General features: G+C 46.5%; 1 protein-coding gene across 17 annotated transcripts in view; it reads left to right on the forward strand.

Annotated features, from left to right (window-relative positions):
* The window catches only part of ZNF618 (zinc finger protein 618), a 177,798-nt gene that overhangs the window by 72,153 nt on the left and 82,799 nt on the right, over positions 1 to 22,846 (forward strand). For all 17 annotated transcript variants that reach the window (XM_030920008.1, XM_030920011.1, XM_030920009.1 and 14 more), the window contains exon 2: positions 20,203 to 20,246. In XM_030920008.1, the coding sequence (XP_030775868.1) occupies positions 20,203 to 20,246 (44 nt within the window). The remainder of the gene's footprint in view (positions 1 to 20,202; positions 20,247 to 22,846) is intronic.

The raw sequence follows: 22,846 nt of genomic DNA on the forward strand, positions 1-22,846 counted from the left end.
AACTCAAGGGCAGTGGGCATTTGATCTCTGCCTCTTTACTCAGCCTATAAGTGGCAGAGATGAAGCTTGAATGCAGGCAATCCCGGTCGTCAGTCCAGATCTTGTAATTAGATGAAATGGGTGATGGAAGAGTGAGGCTGTTGTACCATGGGATGGCTGTAATTGCCCGTGACAACACCTTGCATCTGACTTCTGCATTGGAGTTTCACATCTCCCACATGGAGGTGGCTGCTGGCTATTACAAATTGCTGCATGCATTTGAAAAGATATAATTAGAGAAGGAGCGTTTCCATTGCAGTCCCACGTCAAGGGCTGGGTGTTCACAGTGCAAGTCCTGTAATTCAAGGGGTCAGTGGCAGAGATGGTCCTCTGATGTGAAGAGTTCCTTTGTCCCCTACTATCCCTCCAGACCCCTGTCCTCTCTGTGGTCCAAGACAGGAGTTGTTTTTACAGGCCCTTGGAGATGTATGGTTCTTCCTCACAGCTGGTTCCTCTACATCCCCACCACGGGGTCATCCAACTTAAATGCCTCTGTTGTCAAGGTGCCCACTACCTCAGTCAGACTCTTTCCCTGGAGGAGAATGTTCCTCTTCATCCTGAGCTCAGGGCTCCCTCCTGATTTCTGTCCCCAGGGGTTGTATGCTCCCCACTCCTCTCTCCCCTCCCGGACTGAAGGGCAAGTCTCTGGCCCTACATGGTTTACCTCCGTCAGCCGCCACCACACTGGCTCCGCCTGGGAAAATCCTGCCCGCCGATGTGTAAGTGTGTCACTGCCAATAATAGTGCGAAGGCTCCAAATCTGAGGGCCTTTCTAGGATCGTTTCCTGATTAATTAGGTCAGCAACTCCAAAATCAATTTCCAGCGAAGTCGCGCCGCCTGGTAGCACGGTTCCCTGCCCAGCCAGGCGAGGGAGTTGGCACGGGAGGCAATTCCCTGGCCTCTGGTGCAGTTCAGATCTTGTCTCTACCTCATCTCTTCTGTGATTATCCTGACTTTTTTATTTTATCTGCCCCCCTCAAATCTTCCATTAAACCCCCGTAGATCCTGCTTCAAACAGGCAATTAGACTAACAACGTAATTATATCCCTCAATGCTAATTGTAACTGGTTTAGGGGAAAAACAAAAAGAAAGAGACTTCAAAATCTCCGGAAACTGAAAGCAGCAGTTATGGTTTCCAGGTATTTTTCGTCCCTGTGTGTTTCTTTGAGAGTCCTGGTTGCTGGCAGGCTGGCATCTCCGTAGCTTGCCTTTGGCTCAGAATGCCATAAGGACCACCTTATCTGTCCCCCTCTTCTGAGCATGTGCTAGTGGACACCCCCACTTCTGTCCTTCTCTGAGCTCCTGGCTCTGCTGGCTGTGTCTCTCATTGTCTCTGTCTCAACCACTTTCACACTATTAGATGCAGTGGGGTTGCAGGTGTTGGAAGAAGTAGCATTACTTCTGACTCTTGCTAGCACTCCATCATCCCCAGTAACCATGGATTAATGATCCATGTGAGTCTGTCTCCGGGAGATTGGAGGCTGGGCAAGCTGGACCTGGTCTCGGGGTTTGAGCCCAGGGTTGTGTGACGAGGCTGCCATAGGGAGACGTCTTGTGCCACCTGCCTGTACTCAGCATTTTCCGAATCTCTTTTGGGGGCCAGACCTGTACTCTGTGAATAAGCCTTGGTCTCTGCATCCAGGCTGCCCTTGGCCTGGGGAAAGAGGCGTTCAAATCATTGAACGGTGGGATCTCTGGGAAGAGTAGACGTCAGAGGGACTCCAACCTGGCCTTGGGTGGCAGGGTGAGATGGGAAGTGGAGTAGGGCAGGGTGGGGACATTCGAGAGGTTCCCTGGTGGAAGGGATGTCTAGGATGAGACTTCAAAGATGTGGAGGGAGAGCCAGGCAGTGAGCGTGGAAGCAAGTCCAGAAGCCCTGGTGTGGCCAGAGCATCTGCTGTGTGAGGGTGGCCTTGGTGGGAGCTGAGGCTGGAGAAGGGCAGGGACTATGTCTCTGAGGAGGAGGAAGGGGAGGGGGAGGGGAAAAGAGAGGAGGAGGGGGAGGGGGACAGGATCAGACTTGTGTCTTACAAAGACCAAACAGGCTACAAGTGGAAGTTGTTGAATGGGAGGGGGCTTGAATGGAGGCTAGAAGGCCTGTTGGAGGGCTTTTGAAATAACCTAGGTGGTTTTTCATGAGTAACAACTTGCCGTGATGGGACTGGACTAGCTGTGTGGCTTTGGGATGGTCGCTTAACCTCTCTGTGCCTGCGTTTCCTCATCAGATTAAAGGGAGGGTATTTATATGTACGTTGCTGTGTTTTAGGGGACATTTCAGAAATAAGCAAAGGTTCTAGTTCAGTGTTTGACACAGAATAGGTATCCAAACAATATTTGTGAATAGGGAGCTTTTACCAGAATGGCTTGGAGCACTTTTTCCAAAATATATATACACTCCTCTCCCATTAACTCTAGTATTTCCAGAGGATGAGAACTCAGGCAGTTGTATGTTGAGGGGCCTCTTGAGTATATAGTGACTTCTCAGTTATCATGACTTCTCCTGTCTTGGAGTCTTGTCCCAAACCTTGACCTCATGGCTAAGAACAAGTGTGGTTCTGTGTCATTTTCCTTTTCTTAGAAACTAGGCTTCCCAGTTTGATGATTGAATGTGCTGACACCGTTTCCCTTTGGGCAGATGGGACTCAAGTTGCCACCGCAAAGCCTGGGGTGGAGACTTGGTCATCATTCAGACATTGATGAGCTTGAAGCCGCGCTTTCTTTCAGTGACTGCCTTGAGGTTTTCGTGGCACTCTGTTTGGGCCATTTGGTGCCAGGTATTCCGGCCCTGGGTTTGCCATCAGTTATGTGGACGGGGCGTTTCATTAAAATTTCCATTAACTGTTATTTCTTTTTTTAAGCCAGTGAGCAATTTATAGATTCATTAACTTTTTACTACACTTGTGAAGCCAGGAAGAGGGGAATAAAGGAAATGCAATATTTGGTCCGCAGCATTTCACTAAAAGATGGTGGCCCTTAAATATGAAGGAGAAAAGCTGGATAATTAAGGCTGGTTTGAAGAAGCATTTAGGAAGGGCTGAGATCTTCCAGAAGGATCCAGAATTGGAATATCCTGGCAAGGAATACCACCTTTTACCACCCCTTCCCTGCACACTGAGTAGCTGATCTGTCCTTTTGCTCAAAATGATTGATTTTTTTTTCCCCACTGGGTGGCTGTCCACCCCCTGATGACAGTCTCTCATGGGGAGCACACCGCCTCAGGACTAACTCTGACTGTGACTCTGAATGTATTTCTTTATTTGGGGGTGCAGTCTGACTCCTCGTAATCCTCTAATTGCATTCCCTTTTGGGGGAGTTAGGGATGGCATGATGGTTGAGTGATGGGCCTTGGGGCCAGATAAGCTTGGGTTCAAATCCGGGCCCTACTGCTAACTAGCTGTGTGATTTTGGATAAGTGTCTCCAGCTCTCTGAACCTTGTTTTTTTATTCTATAAAATCATGGTAGTTTTGGGAACTCTGAGAAGTTTGAGGAAAGTGACAATAGTATGTTCTACCCCACACTAAGTGGTGAGGACAAAAGGAAATGGTTTACTAAGGATGCCTGACCCACATTCACATTCCAGACTTGCCATGCGGTTGGACTGCTCACCTACAAACATTCTCAATTGAATTCCATTCCCTAAAACAGCAAGGCATGTCTCAGGACATCAGTTTCCCCTATTGTAAAGTAGATGAATAATCTCTAGTTAATGAGGATGTTGGATGAGATCAGACACATTTAATGAGCCTTTTAGAGTTGCTGGCACATAATAGTGTCTTAATACGTACCAGCAGTCATATATCTATTGTGGTTGCAACTACACACAATATAAAATCTCTGCTCCCAGGGTCTACTGTATTAAAAAGGCAATAGGCTTAAAGATGACTTTCCCCAAGAGTTCCTTAGAAAGAGAAAATCTCAGTACATGAAGGTACTCCGAGGTCATCCTCTTCAGCTCCCAGGTGGAGCTTGGATGCCATGATGTTGAACTTCCCACTGAAGGGGTGTGTACCCAGGCCTATCCTCAGAAGAGATGGTAAAGGCAGGTCTTCGTAGAGTCACAGTCTTCTTCCATCAGGAGTAGCATGGAACCCTGGGAAATCACCTCATTCTAATACCTGCCTCTGTAGATGTACAGCATGAGTATTGGAAAATATAATGAATTCTTCCTCAAAAGTGGCAATAATGGAAAGTAAAGCAGGAAAGAGGAAAGTATCATTCAATTTTGAGCCATCCAGGGCAAGTGCTTTTAGGGATACTGTATATGTGCACGTGGTGTGTGTTTGTGTAAACCTTATGTAAAGTTATAGACATACTTTGATTCTGTTCTTGTCACTTCAGTCAGTTAACCTCTGCTTCTTCCTTTCCGTAATGGAAATCATGACTCCTACCTTGTGAAGAATTAAATGAAGTAATGGATGTAAAAAAAATCACTAAACAAATGTATGTGGGGGATTGATAGAATATGTTATTCCTGCCTCACTCCAGACTCAGGCTTCCGGGAACCTGAGTCATCTTCCTCTTTAAGGATGCTATGTAGACACACTCTCTGTGCTGGGCTGTCTGGTGGGCACTGGGGAATCCAGAGGCACAGCCCCTGCCTGGGAAAGATGGATGGTCCAGCTGTGAAGACAGGTCATAAAAAGATGACTGAGTATAGCAGCCAGTTGATCAATATCTTTTGAATGGTCCAGGCAATAAGTGCTTTAAGAAAACAGGGGAGGGAGATCGCCCCTGTGGCCTGGAAGAGGTGGGAATGGAACCCAAAAGGAAGGGGAAGGGCCCTTTCTTTCTTTGCAGAATGTAGTTAAGTCAAGCCTTTAGCAACAACTAGGACAAATAGGTTCTGGGGGGTGAGTCTGTGTGGGACAGGATGCATTTGCCTTTTATGATACTGTTCAGCAAACAGCAAAAAGTCCTGCATGCCTCTGGAGGGTCCTTGAATGTGGAAAGTTCTGGGGCCCTAGGAGTGGGTTTTCCCTAGCCCAGCTGGTGTCATACTTTGGTCCCCAGAGCCTCTGATCATTGTCCCTATAGGTCTGGTCAAAGGAGGCTTCTAGAGTATCCACTGGGTGCTTGGGTCTTCTGGGCAGGGGGTTGAGGACAGCATTATGCTTCCACATGATGAGTTTTCCATAGTTTTCTCAGCAACAATGGAGTTACAATATGCTAAAAGGATACCCAAGCAACCTGCATTTTGAGGGACTGGGCTGTGTGGCCAGGCATCCATTTCCCAGACTTTCAGAGTTCTTTAAACTCCAAGCTGTGATTCCACTGGATAGTGCAGAGGGTGGTGCTGATGAGGAGGCTGGAGTCCAAATGGGGGAGCTGGACTCAGGTGGACTCTTTGGTTAGCTGTGCAGGGCAGTGTCTTCAAGTGCATCCTGCACTTCTGGAGTTTCCTATCTGAACTGATTTGTTGGTTTGACCTCAGTTCCATCCTTTCCTTTTCCCTGCCATGCTCTGTATTGCAAGGAATTGCATTTCCTAGGTGCCCTTGCTCTGTGGACTTCTAAAGTTTAACCAGTAGGATGCTTAGCAGGAAGATTGGAATGTGAAAAGGGAGGGAGAAGCCTGGGGTACTTCTTCCCACCCATTCTCTGCCTCTGGTGGTGTTTTCTGTTTAGCTCCAGCCCTTCTCTCTATGGTCCACTCCCAGTGGGCAGCCTTGCCATAATTTCACGTCTTGCTGGACAGCCCCAGTTTCTGATAACACCATTTCATCCCTTTTATCTCTCCAGGGCTGTGGGTGGTAGCAGCAGCTCCCTCATAGGCTGATATCCCTGGTTTTCTCTATGTCTCCTGTTTGCCTTCTCTAGTCACTCATCACCTGTTCTTATATTAAATTACCTCCATTTAAAGGGCCTAGAATGACTCCTGTTTTTTTTTTTTTCCTAGCCTAAACCCTGAAGGATATTCCCAAATCAGACCCCTTAGAGTGTTTGACTGGCTGTTGCCACCCTGCCTCACCCCGTGGAAGTCATTGTAAGCTCATGACTGCCCTAATGAATTCAAGGTACCAGATTTCTCCCCCCCGCCTCCCCCGTGAAGAAAACAGAATTGTAGAATAATTTCAAAATAGTCTGATTGTCTAGATTTCTCAGCAGGCGCCCATCAGGATGTGTAGAATTACAGTCTTTCATTTCTTCATGGGCCTCTCATTTTGTAGGAATATGAGTGATTCCTTCCTTTCCAACTGTGAGAGGGACTATTTTGTGTCTACTGTTTTGATTTTGAAAAAAAAATCATGCAGTTGTTCTCCCCCTCCCCCTATTTTCCTGGGCTGTTGATCTTGTGATATATTTATAGAGATTGTGGTTGGCTGACCAGGAGTTATTTTGCAATAGGAATTTGTAAGATTTCTACTTTGAGTATGTGTTCCAGACTTTTCTTTCTTTAAAAAAAAAAAAAAAAAAAAAAAAAAAAGTCTTACTTAGAACATCTACTTTGCCCTTCTGTAATTATTTCTCTTTCACAGCAAAAGTAAGCCCTGCACTTTACACATATTTTTTTTTCCATGTATATTTCTTTTGTCTCTGGTCTTCTTTCTTCTTTGGTGTCTCTTTTTACTACACATTTTAAAAGGCCTCAGCTTCTTTCTTCTATGTGGGAATAGGTTTGCAAAGGAAAATGTGGTGACCGGAAGAAGGGTGCTTTGGGGGTCAGGAGGCCTCAGTTTCTCTGTCTGTAAAAGAGGAGCATTTCCCAGCACTTTGGGAGGCCGAGGCGGGTGGATCACCTGAGGTCAGTAGTTCAAGACCAACCTGACCAACATGGTGAAACCCTGTCTCTACTAAACACACAAAAAAATAGCTGGGAGTGGTGGCTCATGCCTGTAATCCCAGCTACTCGGGAGGCTGAGGCAGGAGAATCACTTGAACCTGGAAGGCAGAAGTTGCAGTGAGCCAAAATCACGCCATTGCACTCCAGTCTGGGCAACAAGAGTGAAACTCCGTCTCAAAACAAGAAAAAAAAAAAAAAAAGAAGAGCATTGGACTAGATTAGAGGGGGCAAGCATGCTTCCATCCCCAACTTTACCATACTCACTGCAGACATCAGTAATCAATCACAGCACTTTCTAACCGAGCTCTGCTGTGACCTCAGAATCTTTCTCCACACATGGTCCCAGGCAGCCACTACTAAGTGGTTAGAAGAGGCCATTCTTAAAGTAGATGAAATGATTCTTTGGACTCCATTCACCATCATGGCTCTCTGACTATTGGAACTACAATTCCTTTATGTTTTAAACCAGTTGACTGACTTTTATGAAGCCTCATCTTAACGCAACATGTCCATAGCCCTAGGTACCGTGGAGCCACAGAGAAGCTGAAAACAGCAAGCCACCCTCACACAACCTACAGTTTGGTGGGGAGCAAGGCTGCAGAGTGGCGATGGTCTTAGGTGTTCTCAGGCACCTTCTTGGTGCTCATGGTCAGGGAAGGCTTCCTAGACGTTGTTAGACTGTTGTCTAGGCAGTGAGACAGTATTAGCAAGTTTCAGAATTACGAGGGTCCTCAAAATTCTCTAGTTTATAGCTAGACAACAGAGGCCCAGAGGAAAAGGGACTTGCCCAAATTTTAATAAGTGGTAATAGTTATAGCTAAAGTTTACTACTAATAAATCATTTTATAAAAAGTAATTATTTATATAGGTAGTACTTATATGCTACTTACTAAGTGCCAGATGCTGTTCTCAGAGCTTTATGTATTTTGAACTGATGGGGTCCTCAGTCACCTTGTGAGGTCAGTACTGTTATTATCTCCATTTGACAGATAAGGAAACTGAGTCACAAAGGTTAAGTGACTTACCCAGTGACACATAGCGTGTAAGTGGTAGAGCCAGGGTTTGAACCCAGCCCATCTGCCTGTAGATTCTATACTGGAAACTACTGTGCCAAATAAATCCTGCCGACTGGAGTGATCACCATATGTTTGCCTTTTTAAAAAATGTATTAATTTTACTTACCACCATCAATGTAATCTTAATGACATCATCCAGATCTGGGGCTTATGTAGTGTTGTTAGCACTGGCTGAGAATGTTGCAGACTTTCTATCACTTCATCCATCCAACAGCCGTGGGATGGGGGGATTTTTATCTCTATTTTACATCAGAGGAAACTAAGGCTAAGAGACAGGATGTGTCCAGCTACTAAGTGGCCCAGGCAGAATTTGAACTCAGGCCTGACTGACTCCAGATGTCAGAGTTGGAATGTTTCTGAGAGGCCATGGGTCCAGCAACCTCATTGAACAGATGGGCAGTCTGAGGGCCAGAGACTGCCTCTCGAACAAGTCAGAGGAGGGCCTGGTGCTAACAGGGGTCTCCTAGAGTGTAAAGTTCTTCCTCTTCCCTGGTGAGGCTGTCCAGACATGCCAGGATTACCCGGGCCGTATTAAAGGAGACTGAAGCCTTCAGTTCACCAGAAGAGATTTGAGGACAGCCTCTTCCCCTACTGCCATACATAGAAATACCTAAGGGGATGACTTAAAACCTTGTCCCTGAATTCTAGGTTCACCTACTTTGGAGTTTGCAACCCTTTGTATTTATACAAAGGTTTTTCTCTCCATGAAGCAAAAAAAGTTTCCTTTTTCTTTTAATCCCCAACCCCCACTTCCTGCTGATCTGAAGTGAATATTTATCACATCTTTAATGAGTAATCTGAGTCTCAGCTTGGTGAGGCTGTACCAGGACATGGTTTATGGCTGATCTGGTTTTAACTCGCTCCAGGCAGTTTTCCCTAGAGTTTTCTGTAAAATCATAAACCTGGAGAGAGAATTTTTGTGGAATTCAGTCACATGACTCCCTCTTTTGTAAATTGAGAGATTAACTGTGACTGGAAAGAACTGAGATGCATTTCTTTTTTAAAAAAGAAAACAAGCAGAGCAGCATTTATGCACCCAGAGGAACGTGTCCACGCTGAAAGATAATGGGGCAAGTCACTTTCTCCAAGGTCACCCCACCAGCCTTGGAGGCAGGATGGTATAGGGTTTGAAAATGTGGATTTGGACTTGGAGTATCCTGGCTGAGTCTTTCCCAGCTGGTCCCTGGACCCAGCATGCCTCTAAGGCCTCCCCTGCATATGGGGACTGGTGACATCCCCACCTCTTATGGTAGTTGAGAACACTGAATGAGATGATGCATGCTGTACCCTGAGCCAGAGCTGGCACATGGGAGGTGCCCAGTGGATGCTGGCCACTTCTAGATCGCTAGGATTATCTTCATTTGAAGCCCTTTATGCTGAATTGATGATACTAGCTGGCACTACATAGATGGAAAGACCCTGTTCCAAGCACAACTAGCTCATTTAATCCTCACAATGGCTCTATGAGGTGGGCGGTGGGATTTCCCCATTTTACAGATAAAGGAGCAGAGGCACTGAGAGATCATGATGCATCCAGTGTCCCACATGGGGGCGCTTGTGCCCAGGCTGACTCCCAGTAACCATTACCCTGTTGTTGCTGCTGGCTTCTTTCTTCCTGGTGACTGTTGGAGCCTGTGGGCATTTTGATTGCTGGTCCCTGGGAGGGAGACCAGGCTTTGCCTTGCCTTAGCTCAGACCTCAGCCAACCCTCCCTGGACTTTGACAACTACTCCCTGACTGGTCTTGGTGTCTGTCATCGCCCTAGCCAGCAGCCCGTTGGAGGACAGAATTCTGACCATGTTACTGCCCTGCCTGGAGCCCCTGATGGCAGGTGAAGGATATATGGGAGCTCCCTGCTATCCCTGAGAAACTCTTTTGTAAATGTGAAATTTCTTCAATATAAAAAGTGTTTTAGGCTGGGCACGGTGGGCTCATGCCCGTAAATCCCAGCACTTTGGGAGGCCGAGGCAAGTGGATCACCTGAGGTCGGGCGTTCGAGACCAGCCTGACAGACATGGTGAAACCTCATCTCTACTAAAAATACAAAATCAGCCGGACATCGTGGCACATGCCTGTAATCCCAGCTACTCAGGAGGCTGAGGGAGGAATTGCTTGAACCCGGGAGGTGGAGGTTGTGGTGAGCCGAGATTGTGCCATTGCACTCCAGCCTGGGCACCAAGAGTGAAACTCCGTCTCAAAAAAAAAGTTTAAAAAAATAAAAACACCTTACTGGGCCTGATCTAGGAAAAACCTCACTCTTTTTGAAACAACATTTAGAACACTTTCTGATCCTGCCCAGCTCGGGGACTAGAACACACATTAATCAACCAGAAACTGTCATAGTACCTGTTGGATTCATGTGCAGACTGAAGGCTCTAGCCATGGTGGCACCTGGTGCCCTGGGATGGGAACCAGACTGTGCCTTGGGTGGTGAGTCCCACATAGCCCTGCAGGGGAGGCTGCTGCCTCCACCTCTCTGCAGATTTCCACCTTTTCCATATTTTTTTTTTTTTTTTTTTTTTTTGAGACGGAGTCTCGCTCTGTCACCCAGGCTGGAGTGCTATGGCCGGATCTCAGCTCACTGCAAGCTCCGCCTCCCGGGTTCACGCCATTCTCCTGCCTCAGCCTCCCGGGTAGCTGGGACTACAGGCGCCGCCACGTCGCCCGGCTAGTTTTTTGTATTTTTTAGTAGAGACGGGGTTTCACCGTGTTACCCAGGATGGTCTCGATCTCCTGACCTCGTGATCCGCCCGTCTCGGCCTCCCAAAGTGCTGGGATTACAGGCTTGAGCCACCGCGCCCGGCCTCCATATTTTTATTTTTATTTTTTTGAGATGAAGTTTTGCTCTTGCTGCCCAGGCTGGAGTACAATGGTGCAGTCTCGGCTCACTGCAACCTCTGCCTCCTGGATTCAAGTGATTCTCCTACCTCAGCCTCCTGAGTAGCTGGGATTACAGGAGTCCAGCTGGCTAATTTTTTGTATTTTTAGGCGAGATAGGGTTTTGCCATGTTGGCCAAGCTGGTCTTGAACTCCTGACCTCAGGTGATCCAGCCACCTCGGCCTGCCAAAGTGTTGGGATTACAGGCGTGAGCCACCGCGCCTGGCCCCCTTCTCCTTGAAACTTTGTGACTCAGGTTTGGAGGTGAATTATTCTATTCCTCCATCCCTCCCAGGGGCCCAGGTCTGTGCATGAAGGAAACCAGGCCCTCTGCACATAGTCTAAGACTGGCAGGGGTTTCTCAATAGCTGCTGCAGTTTATTTAAACAACAACAACAACAAAAACCTGTGTTCACAGAGCAACTAATATGTGCTGGTGTCTTGCTGGGTGTTTTCCTCATATTATCTCAGTTGATCCCTGCTGCTCCCAGTAGCTCTCAGTCCTGCAGCTTTCTCTCCTCCACCACCTTCCCCAAACCACCATCATCTCTTCCCTGGAAGGGGACACTGGACTCTGTGCTGGCTATTGCCTCTGGTCTGCATACTGCAGCTCGCAGTTGCTTTTGGGGTGCACATGCCTTCCAAGTCTGTCCATAAGCTTCCAGCTCCCTTAGCCTGACTTACAGGACTTACTGATTCCTGACTGTTGACAGTGATGTCAAAGACGGTGATGATGATGATGAAGACTGTATTAGGGTCTGGATCCAATCTGCATGGCTGCCTATCAGAGAGAGGAGAAGAATCCACCTGTACCTGGAAACTCACAGGAAGCAGACAAGACCCACACTGGTTCCATTCCAGGCACGCATGATTTATGTTTTAACTCTGGACCTCAGAGAGCCAGGGCTTGGGAAAGAAAGAAAGGCATCAGAACCGAGAGGCATAAAGAAAGTGGTAATTTTCCCTGGCTTTCGCTCGTAGTTGGAAACTTGGCCAGTCAATCGCTATGTCTCTGGGGCCTCCTGCGGAGAAGATGCTTAGACCTGGTTTGGGGATGGTGTTCACATTTCTGTTCCATGGAACATTGTGGCCACTCCGCAGCAAATAAAAAGGGGAAAGATCAAACCATTGTTCCTTCCCCTTCAGAGCTGGAAGCTACCAAGTCCAGAGGGAGGCGTGGGCTCCGGCCTGGGGGTCTAGTCAGGAACTCCTTGTATGAGCCTGTGCATGTTGGGTGGGTTGGGCACTTCCTTCATTGGTGAAGCCTTCAGAGAAGGCTGCAATCCAGCGAGGCTCAGGGGCCTGGGCTTCCCAGCTGAGCAAGGTGGTGCCCTTTTCCTCACTGCCCTGCATGAGGTGCGTGTTGCTCTGTCATCCAGCCTGTGTTAGCTTCACCTGCATCTAGAGTTTCTATAGCCCCTGTTGAGTGTGAGCTCTGTGCTCCCTATTCCAGCATCCCTCCTCAGAGAAGCTCTTCCTGACCCTGAAGTCTGTTGGATCCTCTTGTCAAAGATGCTGATGGAACCCAGACCTTGCCCTTCAGAGCACGCATCTCAGGTGGTAATTATAAACTGATAGATTGAAGCCATTAAGTCGTCAATGCCTGTCCCCTTCACTGTTCTTGTTGCTGTTGTGTCACCAGTAACTATTTTAGTTCCCAGCCCATAGTAGGCATTTACATCATAATACATAGTGGTATTTGGGTGAACGAATAAGGAACCAGGTCTGATTCATCTTAGCATCTTCCACCAGCCAAGGCCTTGCCCAGAATCACACATCTAATAGGAACTTCATAAATATTTATGGAAAAATGGCACAAACCCATGTGAGTTCTAGTTCTTTCAGGCCAGGGTCTTCTCTGGCAGCCTCTAGCCAGTCCTCAAGCTTGGAACCTGGGGTAGTCAGTGGCTTTGAGTTACCATATTCAGTTGGGAAAGATAACACAAAACTAAAAGCCAAGTACAATGTGTTAGACACATACCACTGAGTATGATCTGAGAGGCAAGGTCTAATTGGAGAATTTATCATATATTTGGTTTTCCGGGAACAGAATCCTCTTTGTAACTTGCAAAGCTCTTTATAACTTTTTCAGCACTGGCCCTGGCACTCTTAAATGGCGTTTTTTAGGGACACCTGGTGAAGAAATGCTGGGGCTGCCTGTGCCTGAGTTGGAGCTCTGTGGCTAGACAGAAAAACGGTTCATCCATAAGGTTTGGGGCTAAGTTTTATCCATTGGTTCCATAGAGGAAGGGCCAAGGATATAGAGGAAATGGCTGTGGACTTGGGGTGAGAAGGTGTGTGAACCTTGGCCAAGCCATTGGCGGTGGTTTGGCCGTGGATAAGTCACTTAGCCCCTTCAGGTGCTTGGTTAATTCTTGGTCAAAGGGGGATAGTTAAACCGCAGTGTTTTCCCTGCAGGGTTACTGGGAATATCTCATTCAACGTAACTATCGGTAAAGTACTGTGCTGATGGTTAGTGTTCTCATGTGTGGGAGAGATGCAACTCCATTTTCCTTGGTGCTAAGGCCCATGATTTTTGGAATCTTCCTTGACTCTTTCTTTATCTCATACCCCACATCTGATTTACCAGCACCTACCAGTATATTCAGAACTCAACCTTTCCTCACCCTCTTCAGTCCCTGCCACCATCATCTTTTCCATGGACCGCTCCATAGCCCCACCAGCCTCCTGTTTCCCCCCTGGCCTCATGGTCTCCTTTCAACATAGCAGCCAGAGTGATCTTTCTAAAATGGAAGTCAAATTATGTCACTTTGCCAAAAACCTTCTAGTGGCTTTCCAGAGTAGAAGCCAAGGCTCTTCGGTGGCCTGCAAGGCTCTGCATGAGCTGACCTCCATGATCTCTCCTCCTCTCATCCTCATGTATTCTGCCCCAGGTACCCTGGCGTTCTTGCTCTTTGCCAAGCACACCAGGTGTGCTCCTGTCCTGGGGTCATTTGCACTGGCATCCACTTTGCCCCAGACACCACATGGCCAACTCTCTCACCCTCTTACAGTGTTCACCCAATGATGCTAACCTGACCACCCTACTTAAAATTGCAGCCTGTGGCTCCTCCCTTCTTCCCAGCATTCCTGACCACCCTATGCTTCCCTGTTCATGACTCCCCCGCCGCCTCCCCCACACACCATAGAACTGATTACTTTCAAGCCTGCTACATGTTTTACTTATTTATTACACCTTATGTTAGTGTCTCCCCCCACTTGAATGTAATTGCCACGAGGTTATGGATATATCCTAGCTGCCTACAATGATGTCTGGCATGTAGAAGGAGTTTAATAAATGTTTGTTGGATGAATGAGTGAATTCTCCTTGAGTCTTGTGACTCAGTGGGAGAGACAGAAAGTTATACTTTAAGGTTTGGGGATTCACTGGCTTTTGGAAAGGAAAGAGATATATAAATAAGGCTTGAGTTGTTTCAGACCAACTGTCCTTTAAATATTAGGGGACACAGGGTAGAATCATCCTCTGGGCAGGTCCTGGGTTGGTGGATGCTTCTTGCACGTGCAGTGCCCCCTGCAGGCCTCCAGGTTAAATGCATTTGGTTGCACCCACTACTGAGGCCACATCTTCCTGCAGGGTTAATTGTACCAGCTGGTTATTCAAAACAATATTGATATTTGTACTAACATATAAAAATATATTAAATATATATTACGGTGTCATATGTATTTGGTGGTTGTGAATGTAACATTCAAATGAATTCGTAAGCTACAAGACTTCAGAGGGCATTTGAGCATGCAGAGAAACTCCCATTTCTTTCTGGGTTCACGTTCATGCTTCCCTTCCATAAGGGTGCAGAGAAGCCTGAAAAATACCACTGGGCATTCAGAATTGTCCGCTAGTGGATTTGAGGTCATCCACCCAGAGCCCAGCAGAGTACTTGCCACATAGTAGGTTTTCAAGAACTATCTGCTGAGTGAATAAAGGAATGATTAATTATTTGCAGTCAATTGATATATTTCATTCAAGCATGACTGCCAATGCACCATTCATCTAAGCAACCTCATTATCAGTATTTTTTGAGAAACAGTCATAATTAGCAGATTCAACTATATTTGCTGAGTATTTGCCCTGTGCCAGGCCCTGAGCTGGGTACTGCTGACATGGTCATGTGTGGGATGTGGCCGTTGGAGGAGGGACAACACACACCCCGTAGGGGTGACAGACCCTTCAAAAACTGTAGCCCCAGTCCCAGTCCCATAAAGTTGGTTGATGTCTGCGTGTCAGCAGTGTTGGGAAAACAATGAACAGGGACAAATTAAATCTAGCTGGGGGAGGAGGGAGCCATTCAGTTCTCTAGAGACCAAGTAATTTTTGAGTTGTGGTGGGGGAGGAAAAGGCAAAATCCTAATTATAGCACTGTGAAAATGTGCTGCACCAGGTCCATCCTGAGCTTGGCTAGCTGTGGCGCCATCTTGGAAATGCCCCCTCCAAGACGGTGGCCCCCCTCTGCCCTCACAGAGCTAGGGGGACTGTGAGGCCCCCACATTTGTGGCACCTCAGCCTCCCCGAGCCTCAGGCTCGGCTCTCTTATCGAAGAAAGGCATTTCATTCTTCGAGATCAGGCAGCCAGGACCTAAGGAGCTGTTTTTCCTCCATTGTGCAAGCATGACAAATCATTAATTTTTGATTGATTTGCTTAGAATTATGGGCGCCCCAGCATTCTTTCCGCCGCTGAACAGCTGTATAACAAATGAATATATCAGTGTGCACAAAAGATTGGAGATCTAAGAGAAGCAATTACATTGGCCACCCTCCCCCACCCTTACCCCTTCCCAGGCAATGAAGGGAGGAAATTTTTACCAGAAATTCCTCAAGTGGCTTACAAAAAAAAAAAAAAAATGCCATTTTATAATTGAATTAAATCTTTATCTCTTCATCTTTTGCAGCAGGTTTTTCCAAACACACACTGGTTCCCCACATGCTTGGGTTCTATCCATCCAGGAGGAATCTTTAATAATGAAATTTCAACTTGTGTGAATTAAAACCAAAATGAAAAAAAGGAAAAAAAGAAAAGAGCAAATTCTACCCCTCCTTTTTACCTTTTTTTTTTTTTTTTTTTTTTTTTGGTTGCTGCTATTCCTTTAAGATTTTGGAACCGTACCAGTGCACTAAATGTGACCTCCATAACTTTTAAATTAAGAATTTATGCTGGCTTGAAATTTATGAAATATTTCAGCATGAAAGAAAGCCTTTTTCCCTCAGGAAAATTGAGCAATAAATCACAGCACTGTGGATTTACTGCCCTAGAGCCAGCGAGAGATAGGATTTTTTTTTTTTTTTTTGCTTCATTCTGAAAAAAAAAAATGTAATCATATAAGACAGCTTAGCTGCTATCCTCCCACTCTCTAGAATTTTTAATTTCAGCTGTTTCTGCTTGGATTTATTTCCAATATTCCTGCTCGGCTTTTCAATTTCCTCAGTTATTAAATTTTAATTCAGTGCATTAGCATTTAAATTAAAAAAGGGTTTATTTTATCGAAATCGTTGGCCAGCCCCCATCCCGGAGCACACGAATTGCCTGTTTCTGCCATTTGCACAAAATGTGAAATGCAGCTAATGTCTTACAACTTACATTTGCACAAATTTAGAAATAAAATTTCTGGGTTTGGAATAATATTTTCTTTCCAAGAAAACCCTTAATAAGAGAATGGAAAAGAACAACTTCACATTCATTTGGGAGGGAAGAGGAGGGTCGAATGAAACCAAAAATAGCCTTGCCCAGGTCCTGAGGGGAAACTGGTGAATAAGAATGGGTGGGACTGGGAAGCGGGGACAGGCACCCTTATGCGGGGCTGGAGGGCTTGGATACACCTTCACCTCAGCTTCAAGAGAGTGAGAAGGAGGATCTCCCTGGGGTCCTGCTTATTTTATTTGCCAGAGAGTGGTCTGATTAAGGTTGGGTCAGTTCAACATGGAGTAGGGGAGATGATCTGATTTAACCTCCTTTCCTTGCCCCCATTTTTTAACCTATGGAGAATCTGAGGTCCAGACAAAGGAAAGAGCTTGTCTAAGGTTCAAAATGAGACTCAGAGCCAGGGCAACAAGCTACATCCGTAAGAAGCACCCAGTCCAGTGACAGAAGATGGTGAAACAACAGCAGCTGCAGTGGGAGTTTCCATTACCTGAGTAATGACTACATATACCAGGGCTGCACTTAGTACTTTAGTGACATTACTGTCATTCTGACTGCACCATTGGAGAAGGCCTTCGGGCTGTGGTGGTCTGGTGGCCAGTCATGAGATGCTGACTTACAGCTTGGGATTTGGGGAAGACCTTGAGGCAGAAGACCCATGGTCCAGCCCAGTCTGGCTCTGCGACTCGTTCATCTTATACATATCATTCTGTTTTTCTGTGCCTCAGTTTCCTAGACCTAATAAATAGTGGCCTCTATAACTATAGGGTTGTCAGTGATTATTTTCATTATTATACCCAAGCACTCACATGCTATTACATGTTTTACCTTATTTAAGCTATCGTGCATCTCAAGTCAGTCCCGTGAGGTAGGGCCTGTGATTAGCATCTTGCTATTTTGCAGATGAAGAAATCGAGGTCTTGGGAGTACATGTGACTTGCTGAAGATCACAGTGCTGGAAAACGGCAAAACCAGGACTTGAACTCAATCTGACTCTAAACTCTGTTCTCTTAAGCTTCAGTTCAAATTGAGACTCAGGTCAGATTACACAGGGTACAGATGAGTTTATTGTTTAGGTTGAATCATATGAAATTGCTGATGTTAGAACATTTTGGCCTCGGCACATGGAAACGTCAGAAGTTCAGCTTAATCCACTTGGAAGGAATGGCTGTGATGTATTTGTAAGGACAGACCACACCGGCCTGGCGTGTATGGAACTCCACACTGGGAGCTGGTGCTCCCAACACAGTGAGCTTTGGCTCTCTCTTCATGGTGTAGCTGGACTCGGCCAGGCGCACATGCTGTGATTGCCATGTGCTGTGATACTGAGACATGTGTCTTGGACATCTCCCGCTGAATCCATTGTTCATCCATATCCCAATGAAGCAACTCTCATCGGCCACCATCTGAACATCCCACACCCTGACCAGGTAGAACTCTTTCCTCTAGTTGCCCCAGTTTCCCAGCAGTACCACCTGAGTCTCTGCAAAAGTATTCGACAACTCTTTGAATATTTTTAGCACTTTCTCTTTGTTTTATAAAAATGGGTGGAAAACAGAAACGCGTGCAGCTACCAGTAACACAGAAGCCGAAGTATTCACTCAGTAAAAGAGAAACAAAGGTGGAGATTATTAGGCATGCTGAAAACAGAGACTGTTATCCCACCCTCTGTCACATGTTTGCTGCACTTGAGCTGGTCAACTCTGTGTGAAATTGTGAAGGAAAAGGACAAAAATGACAACTTTAAAAGTGTGTGTGACATGCTAAAAATACGTGCACAGAATTAAGTCTGAAAGGCAAGAGATCCATTTGGGAGTTGACCATTTTTTTAAGCTCTCTGGGGCAGAATTTCCACCCATACCACTTCTGCTGCTTATGATGCAAACATTCAAACAACTTCAGCCTGTTCACTTCACATACAAGTTTTGAGGAATGCAAGATGTCGGAAAGAGGCCTAATTGATCTGTTATTTTGCTTCCATTGAAATGATACGCAAACCGTTTTCTGCTTTCTTGTTTCTTCTGTTGAAATAATACATGAGCAGCTCATTAATTTCTTCCTTCCCGACCTCACATTTCTCCCTCCCTATTCATCCTTAACCTTTCGCTTTCCCTTGTGTGGGAAATAGGAGCTGTTTGATGTCACCCCATTTCCCAATTGGCTCTCCTGAATATCGGTGGGAAGTAAAATGCTCCAGAACTGAGGAAGTTGGACTTTGGGGTGACCCAGTCCTGAGCTTATAGCCGTGGGACTTTCAATGAATAAATTATTTGACCTTCTGTGCTCTTGCTGTAAAATGGGGATATTATGGGGTGGAGTGGGGGAGGACCTATGGTGAGGATTAAATGAGAGAAGGCATTAATGTCCATATCCTAGTGCCTAATGGGAAGTTCTCCATGGGGAGCAAGTGTGGATCCCTGCTGGGACCAGACAAGGACTGGGTGATTATAAGGCAGGAGGAGGGGATGGAGACTGTGGAGAACCAAGTATGTCAGCTCTGGCTGCCTGTCACCATGTAGGACTGGATATCACAGGGTTATCCAGTTTAATAAGAGAAGGTGGAGATCTGGCCTTTTTTCAGTGCAATTCTTTTATTTTTATATATTGCCAATTTGTTTGAATTGAAGTCCGCCATCTGATTTTGCCAGTTTGCAACTTCTCGTAAACACTCATCAAAAGGTAGCTGCTGGTGTTTTATTTCAGATCCTCAGTCCATCCTCAGTCCTGAAATTCAAAGAAACTTGAAAAAGTTTTTATAACTGATGAGGCAGCAGAACTTGACCTGAAGGGAGAAAAGGCTAGTTACAGTCCTGATGGTTGTCTCGTTGGCATTTATCCTACGTAGGGTTACCTATGCATATGTTTTACGATAGAAATAACAACGTGCTTGATTAGCAGGGGCTCTGCCAGGGTTGTTTCAAAATATAAGACATAGGGCCATACATTACCTTTCTAAAATTGGAAAGATTCTGAATTTGGAAACAGATATGCACCTGAATTTCAGACCTGTATTATCCTATGATTCGTATTAGAGGTGTTTTGACAAAGCCCGGGAATGCATCTTCAGCTGGCAGTAATGGAGGATCTAGACATTGTTCCCAGGTCTGCAACCTCTGTCAGCCTCTGCGTTGAGGTCCCCCTGAGCACTGGTCCAGGAGTCAGGACCCCTGGAGTTTGTTTTCATGAAACTTCAGGCAGCTCCCTCTGTGCCCAGGGCCCCAGTCTCTGCATCTGAACCAGAATTTTATGATTTCTGAAAATTTCATTTGGTTAGCTTTATCTCCCCCTCCCCCCGACACCCAAATAAAAGAGATTAAGAACTGGCCCTCTCTTGCCTTCTGCTCATAGGGTTGGGGGGAAGAATATTTTAACGTAATAAGATTTTTTCCCTCTGGTTGGTAGGAATAAATCTACAGCTACTGTTTTATTGGAAATCCCAGCTGAAAATAAAAATGGTGCAATTCAATCTCAGATTTAGCTGGTTACTTACTTTTCACTGAGTCCCCAGGGCAGTGCAGTTGCTGAGTTTGTGTTGGCAGTGGGTGCTCAGGGGATTTAAAGGGCCAAGCAAGTGGGGTTGTGGGGAGGTGTCCTGACTCCCTCTTACCACTGGGTGCAAGTTTGTCTAGCCTGTAGGAGCGGGACAGGCGCTTGTGGCCAGCTCACCCCACAGTCTGAAGGCTAATATTCAGTGGGAGCTTGGCGGGGTGGCAGCAGGTCGAGTCTACGTCTTCTGCCTTGGCTGATGTAGGTGTTTTGGGTTTCTTTTGCAGGCTGACGGAGCCAGTGCAGCCGGAAGGAAAAGCACTGCGAGCAGGTACACTCCCTCTCCTGCCCCCAGCTTGTCCACCTGCTGACTCAGGTCTTCATGACTAACAGTTACCACTCTCTGGTCCTCACCTTCCCCCTGAAAGGATGGATGGTCCAGGCCAGCCCTCCTTGGCAAGAAGTATCCAGACTTCCCCAGAGAATGTGAGGTCGTGGAAAGCATTTTCTGTGTGGGTACCTGTGACCAGAATCCAAGGATGGTTCATTCCTGAACCGGCCATTGGCCGCTCAAGTTGAGAACTTAGGAGTGAAGTGTAAGACTAGGCAGAAAGACCTGGGCTGGAATTCCATCTGGCCTGCTGCATGGAGAACTCCTGGGGCAGCCAGTTCCATCCTTGTCCAGAATCCATTGGCCTGTGTGCTAGTGTCATGTGCTCCTCTCTCTGAACCAGTCATGCCAAAGCAGGGGATGGGATACTCTGATTAGCCAGGGTGGAGAGGGGGTGGCCTGTCCTCACCCTCAGTGATGGTAGGAGAAGGGAGAGGGGTGGTCCCCAATGGAGAACTGGACTGTTGTTACCAAAGAAGAGAGAAAGAGATAATCAGACAGGCCCAAGCTATGGACATCATGACAGGTATCACAGGTAGGTACTTGGTAATGTTAGCACCCATGCTGCTGCTGCTGTTGCTGCTGTTCTGTTGGGTAGAGCAAGACTAGAAGGGCCATGTGATCTTTATTTGGGGCTTTGGAGGCAGAAAGAAGGTAAGGGACAGACAAGAGAGACGGTTCCCCAGAACACATACATAAAATCTAGAATCGATCCTAGGGTTACCTGTTAGAGCTGAGGGTCAGATTGTGAATGCCAAGCAGAAGAATTTGCCTGTTAGCCTATGGAACACAGGTTCTTTAAAACGTTAATGGATTTTTTTGTGTGAGGAAAAAAAGGGTTCTTTTTGTGGCCCAATAAGTTCAGAGGACAGTGGGTTAAACAAAATTAAAAAGGTTTATTTGCTGTGGGACTTTCCAGGTCTTTTAATATGCTAATGTGTGTGCTTGAGAAGAGACAGGCAGAGAGAGAGAGAGAGAGAGAATCATGTTTAGAAAGTGAGAGAGAGAATCATATTTCTCAGACTTAACCATGGGACCCCTTTATTGAAGCTCATTGCATTGAGGAAATGTTCTTTGGAATGTACTTTGAGAAACCGTGGAAAGATACTGACATTCTCTGAGCAGGAGAGTAATGTGTTCAGCTTGGTGTTTCAGGAATACCACCCTGGCAGCCATTTGTTGGGTGGATTGGAGGCTAGTAGAATAGAGGCTATGGTACCAGGCTGGAGGTCTCTGCAACCCAGAGACCTGTGTTGCGTGGCAAATATTTTACGCTTTGCAGGCTGTATAATCTTTGTGGCAGTTTCTCAACTCTGCCATTATAATGCTGAAGTAGCCATGGCAATACATAAATATGCCCATAAACGGCCATAGTTTGTCAGTCCCTAGTCTAAACTGACTCCTACCTGAGAGCCTCTGCAACTCCTGTTCCCTGTGCCTGGAATGTTCTTTCTCTGATCTTCCCATGATGAATGCCCTTTCATCTTTCAGATCTGGAATCTCTTCTACCCTCAGGGAAGCTTTCCCTGACCCCCTGTATCAAGGTACCTCCACCCCAGTCTATGGTGTGTGGCCTTCATAGCCTGTTTATGCTGTTTAATTATTTCATTTTCATTATTCGTTATTTCATTCCCTTCCTTGTGTTCCTGTTTTTCTGTCTCTCTGAGAGTGCCAGCTCCATAGGCAGAGAACATGTCTGTCTTGTTCACTGCCGTGGGCCTGGCCCCTAGCAGGTTGTCAGTACGTGTTTACGGGATGGGCACACTAGATGAGATGGAAGAAGATGTGCGAGTGACGTAGAGACAGGGAGTGTGGAGAGGAGCAGGTAGAATTCAGAGATGGTGCACTTGGGCCTGTGGTCACTGGGGGTGACCCATGTAGCCAGCAGCTGCCCAGCATTTTGTGTTTCTCTCCTGAGTCCCTAGGAGTGGAATTTGTGTAAGAACAATGTGTGAGGCTGTGGCCTACGGGGCAGTAGCAGTTGTCAGACCAGTGCCTGTAAGTATTTCTTGGATCAGGAAATCAAGACTGGAAGGGGCGTTGAGTTTGTCTAGACCACCCTGTCATTGTGCAGTGGAGAGATCGAGGCCTTTGGGAGGAAGGGCCCTGCTCACGGGCGTATAATGAGTCAGTGGCTGTGTTGGGCCATGAACCTGCCAAAGCTGGTGCTTTCTCCACTCCTCAGTGCTGTGCCCAAGTGAGGGTCTAGACAGCCTCTCCCACTTTCCTCCCACTTTCACTAAGCACCTGCTCTGGTAGGCCCAGTGCTGTATGCTATGAACTCAGATGGGTTAGATGCTAATTTATTCCCCTAGTCAGACATTGAGTGTCTCCTGCATGACAGGCACTGTTCGAAGTACTGCACTGAGTGAATGAAGAGACAAAGCACCACCCACCCGTCGTCAGTCCTGTGGGAATGTGGTCTGCCCTCACTCTCTGATGCGTGAATCTCTCCTACACGAGCATCTCTGCCTGGTAATTGTAGCCAGAGAAGAACAGGCGGGTTTTCCCACAGTGGCTACCTGAAACTCTGAATTGAG

The sequence above is a fragment of the Rhinopithecus roxellana genome, chromosome 16, assembly GCF_007565055.1.
Source record: "Rhinopithecus roxellana isolate Shanxi Qingling chromosome 16, ASM756505v1, whole genome shotgun sequence".
NCBI classification, from domain to species: domain Eukaryota; kingdom Metazoa; phylum Chordata; class Mammalia; order Primates; family Cercopithecidae; genus Rhinopithecus; species Rhinopithecus roxellana.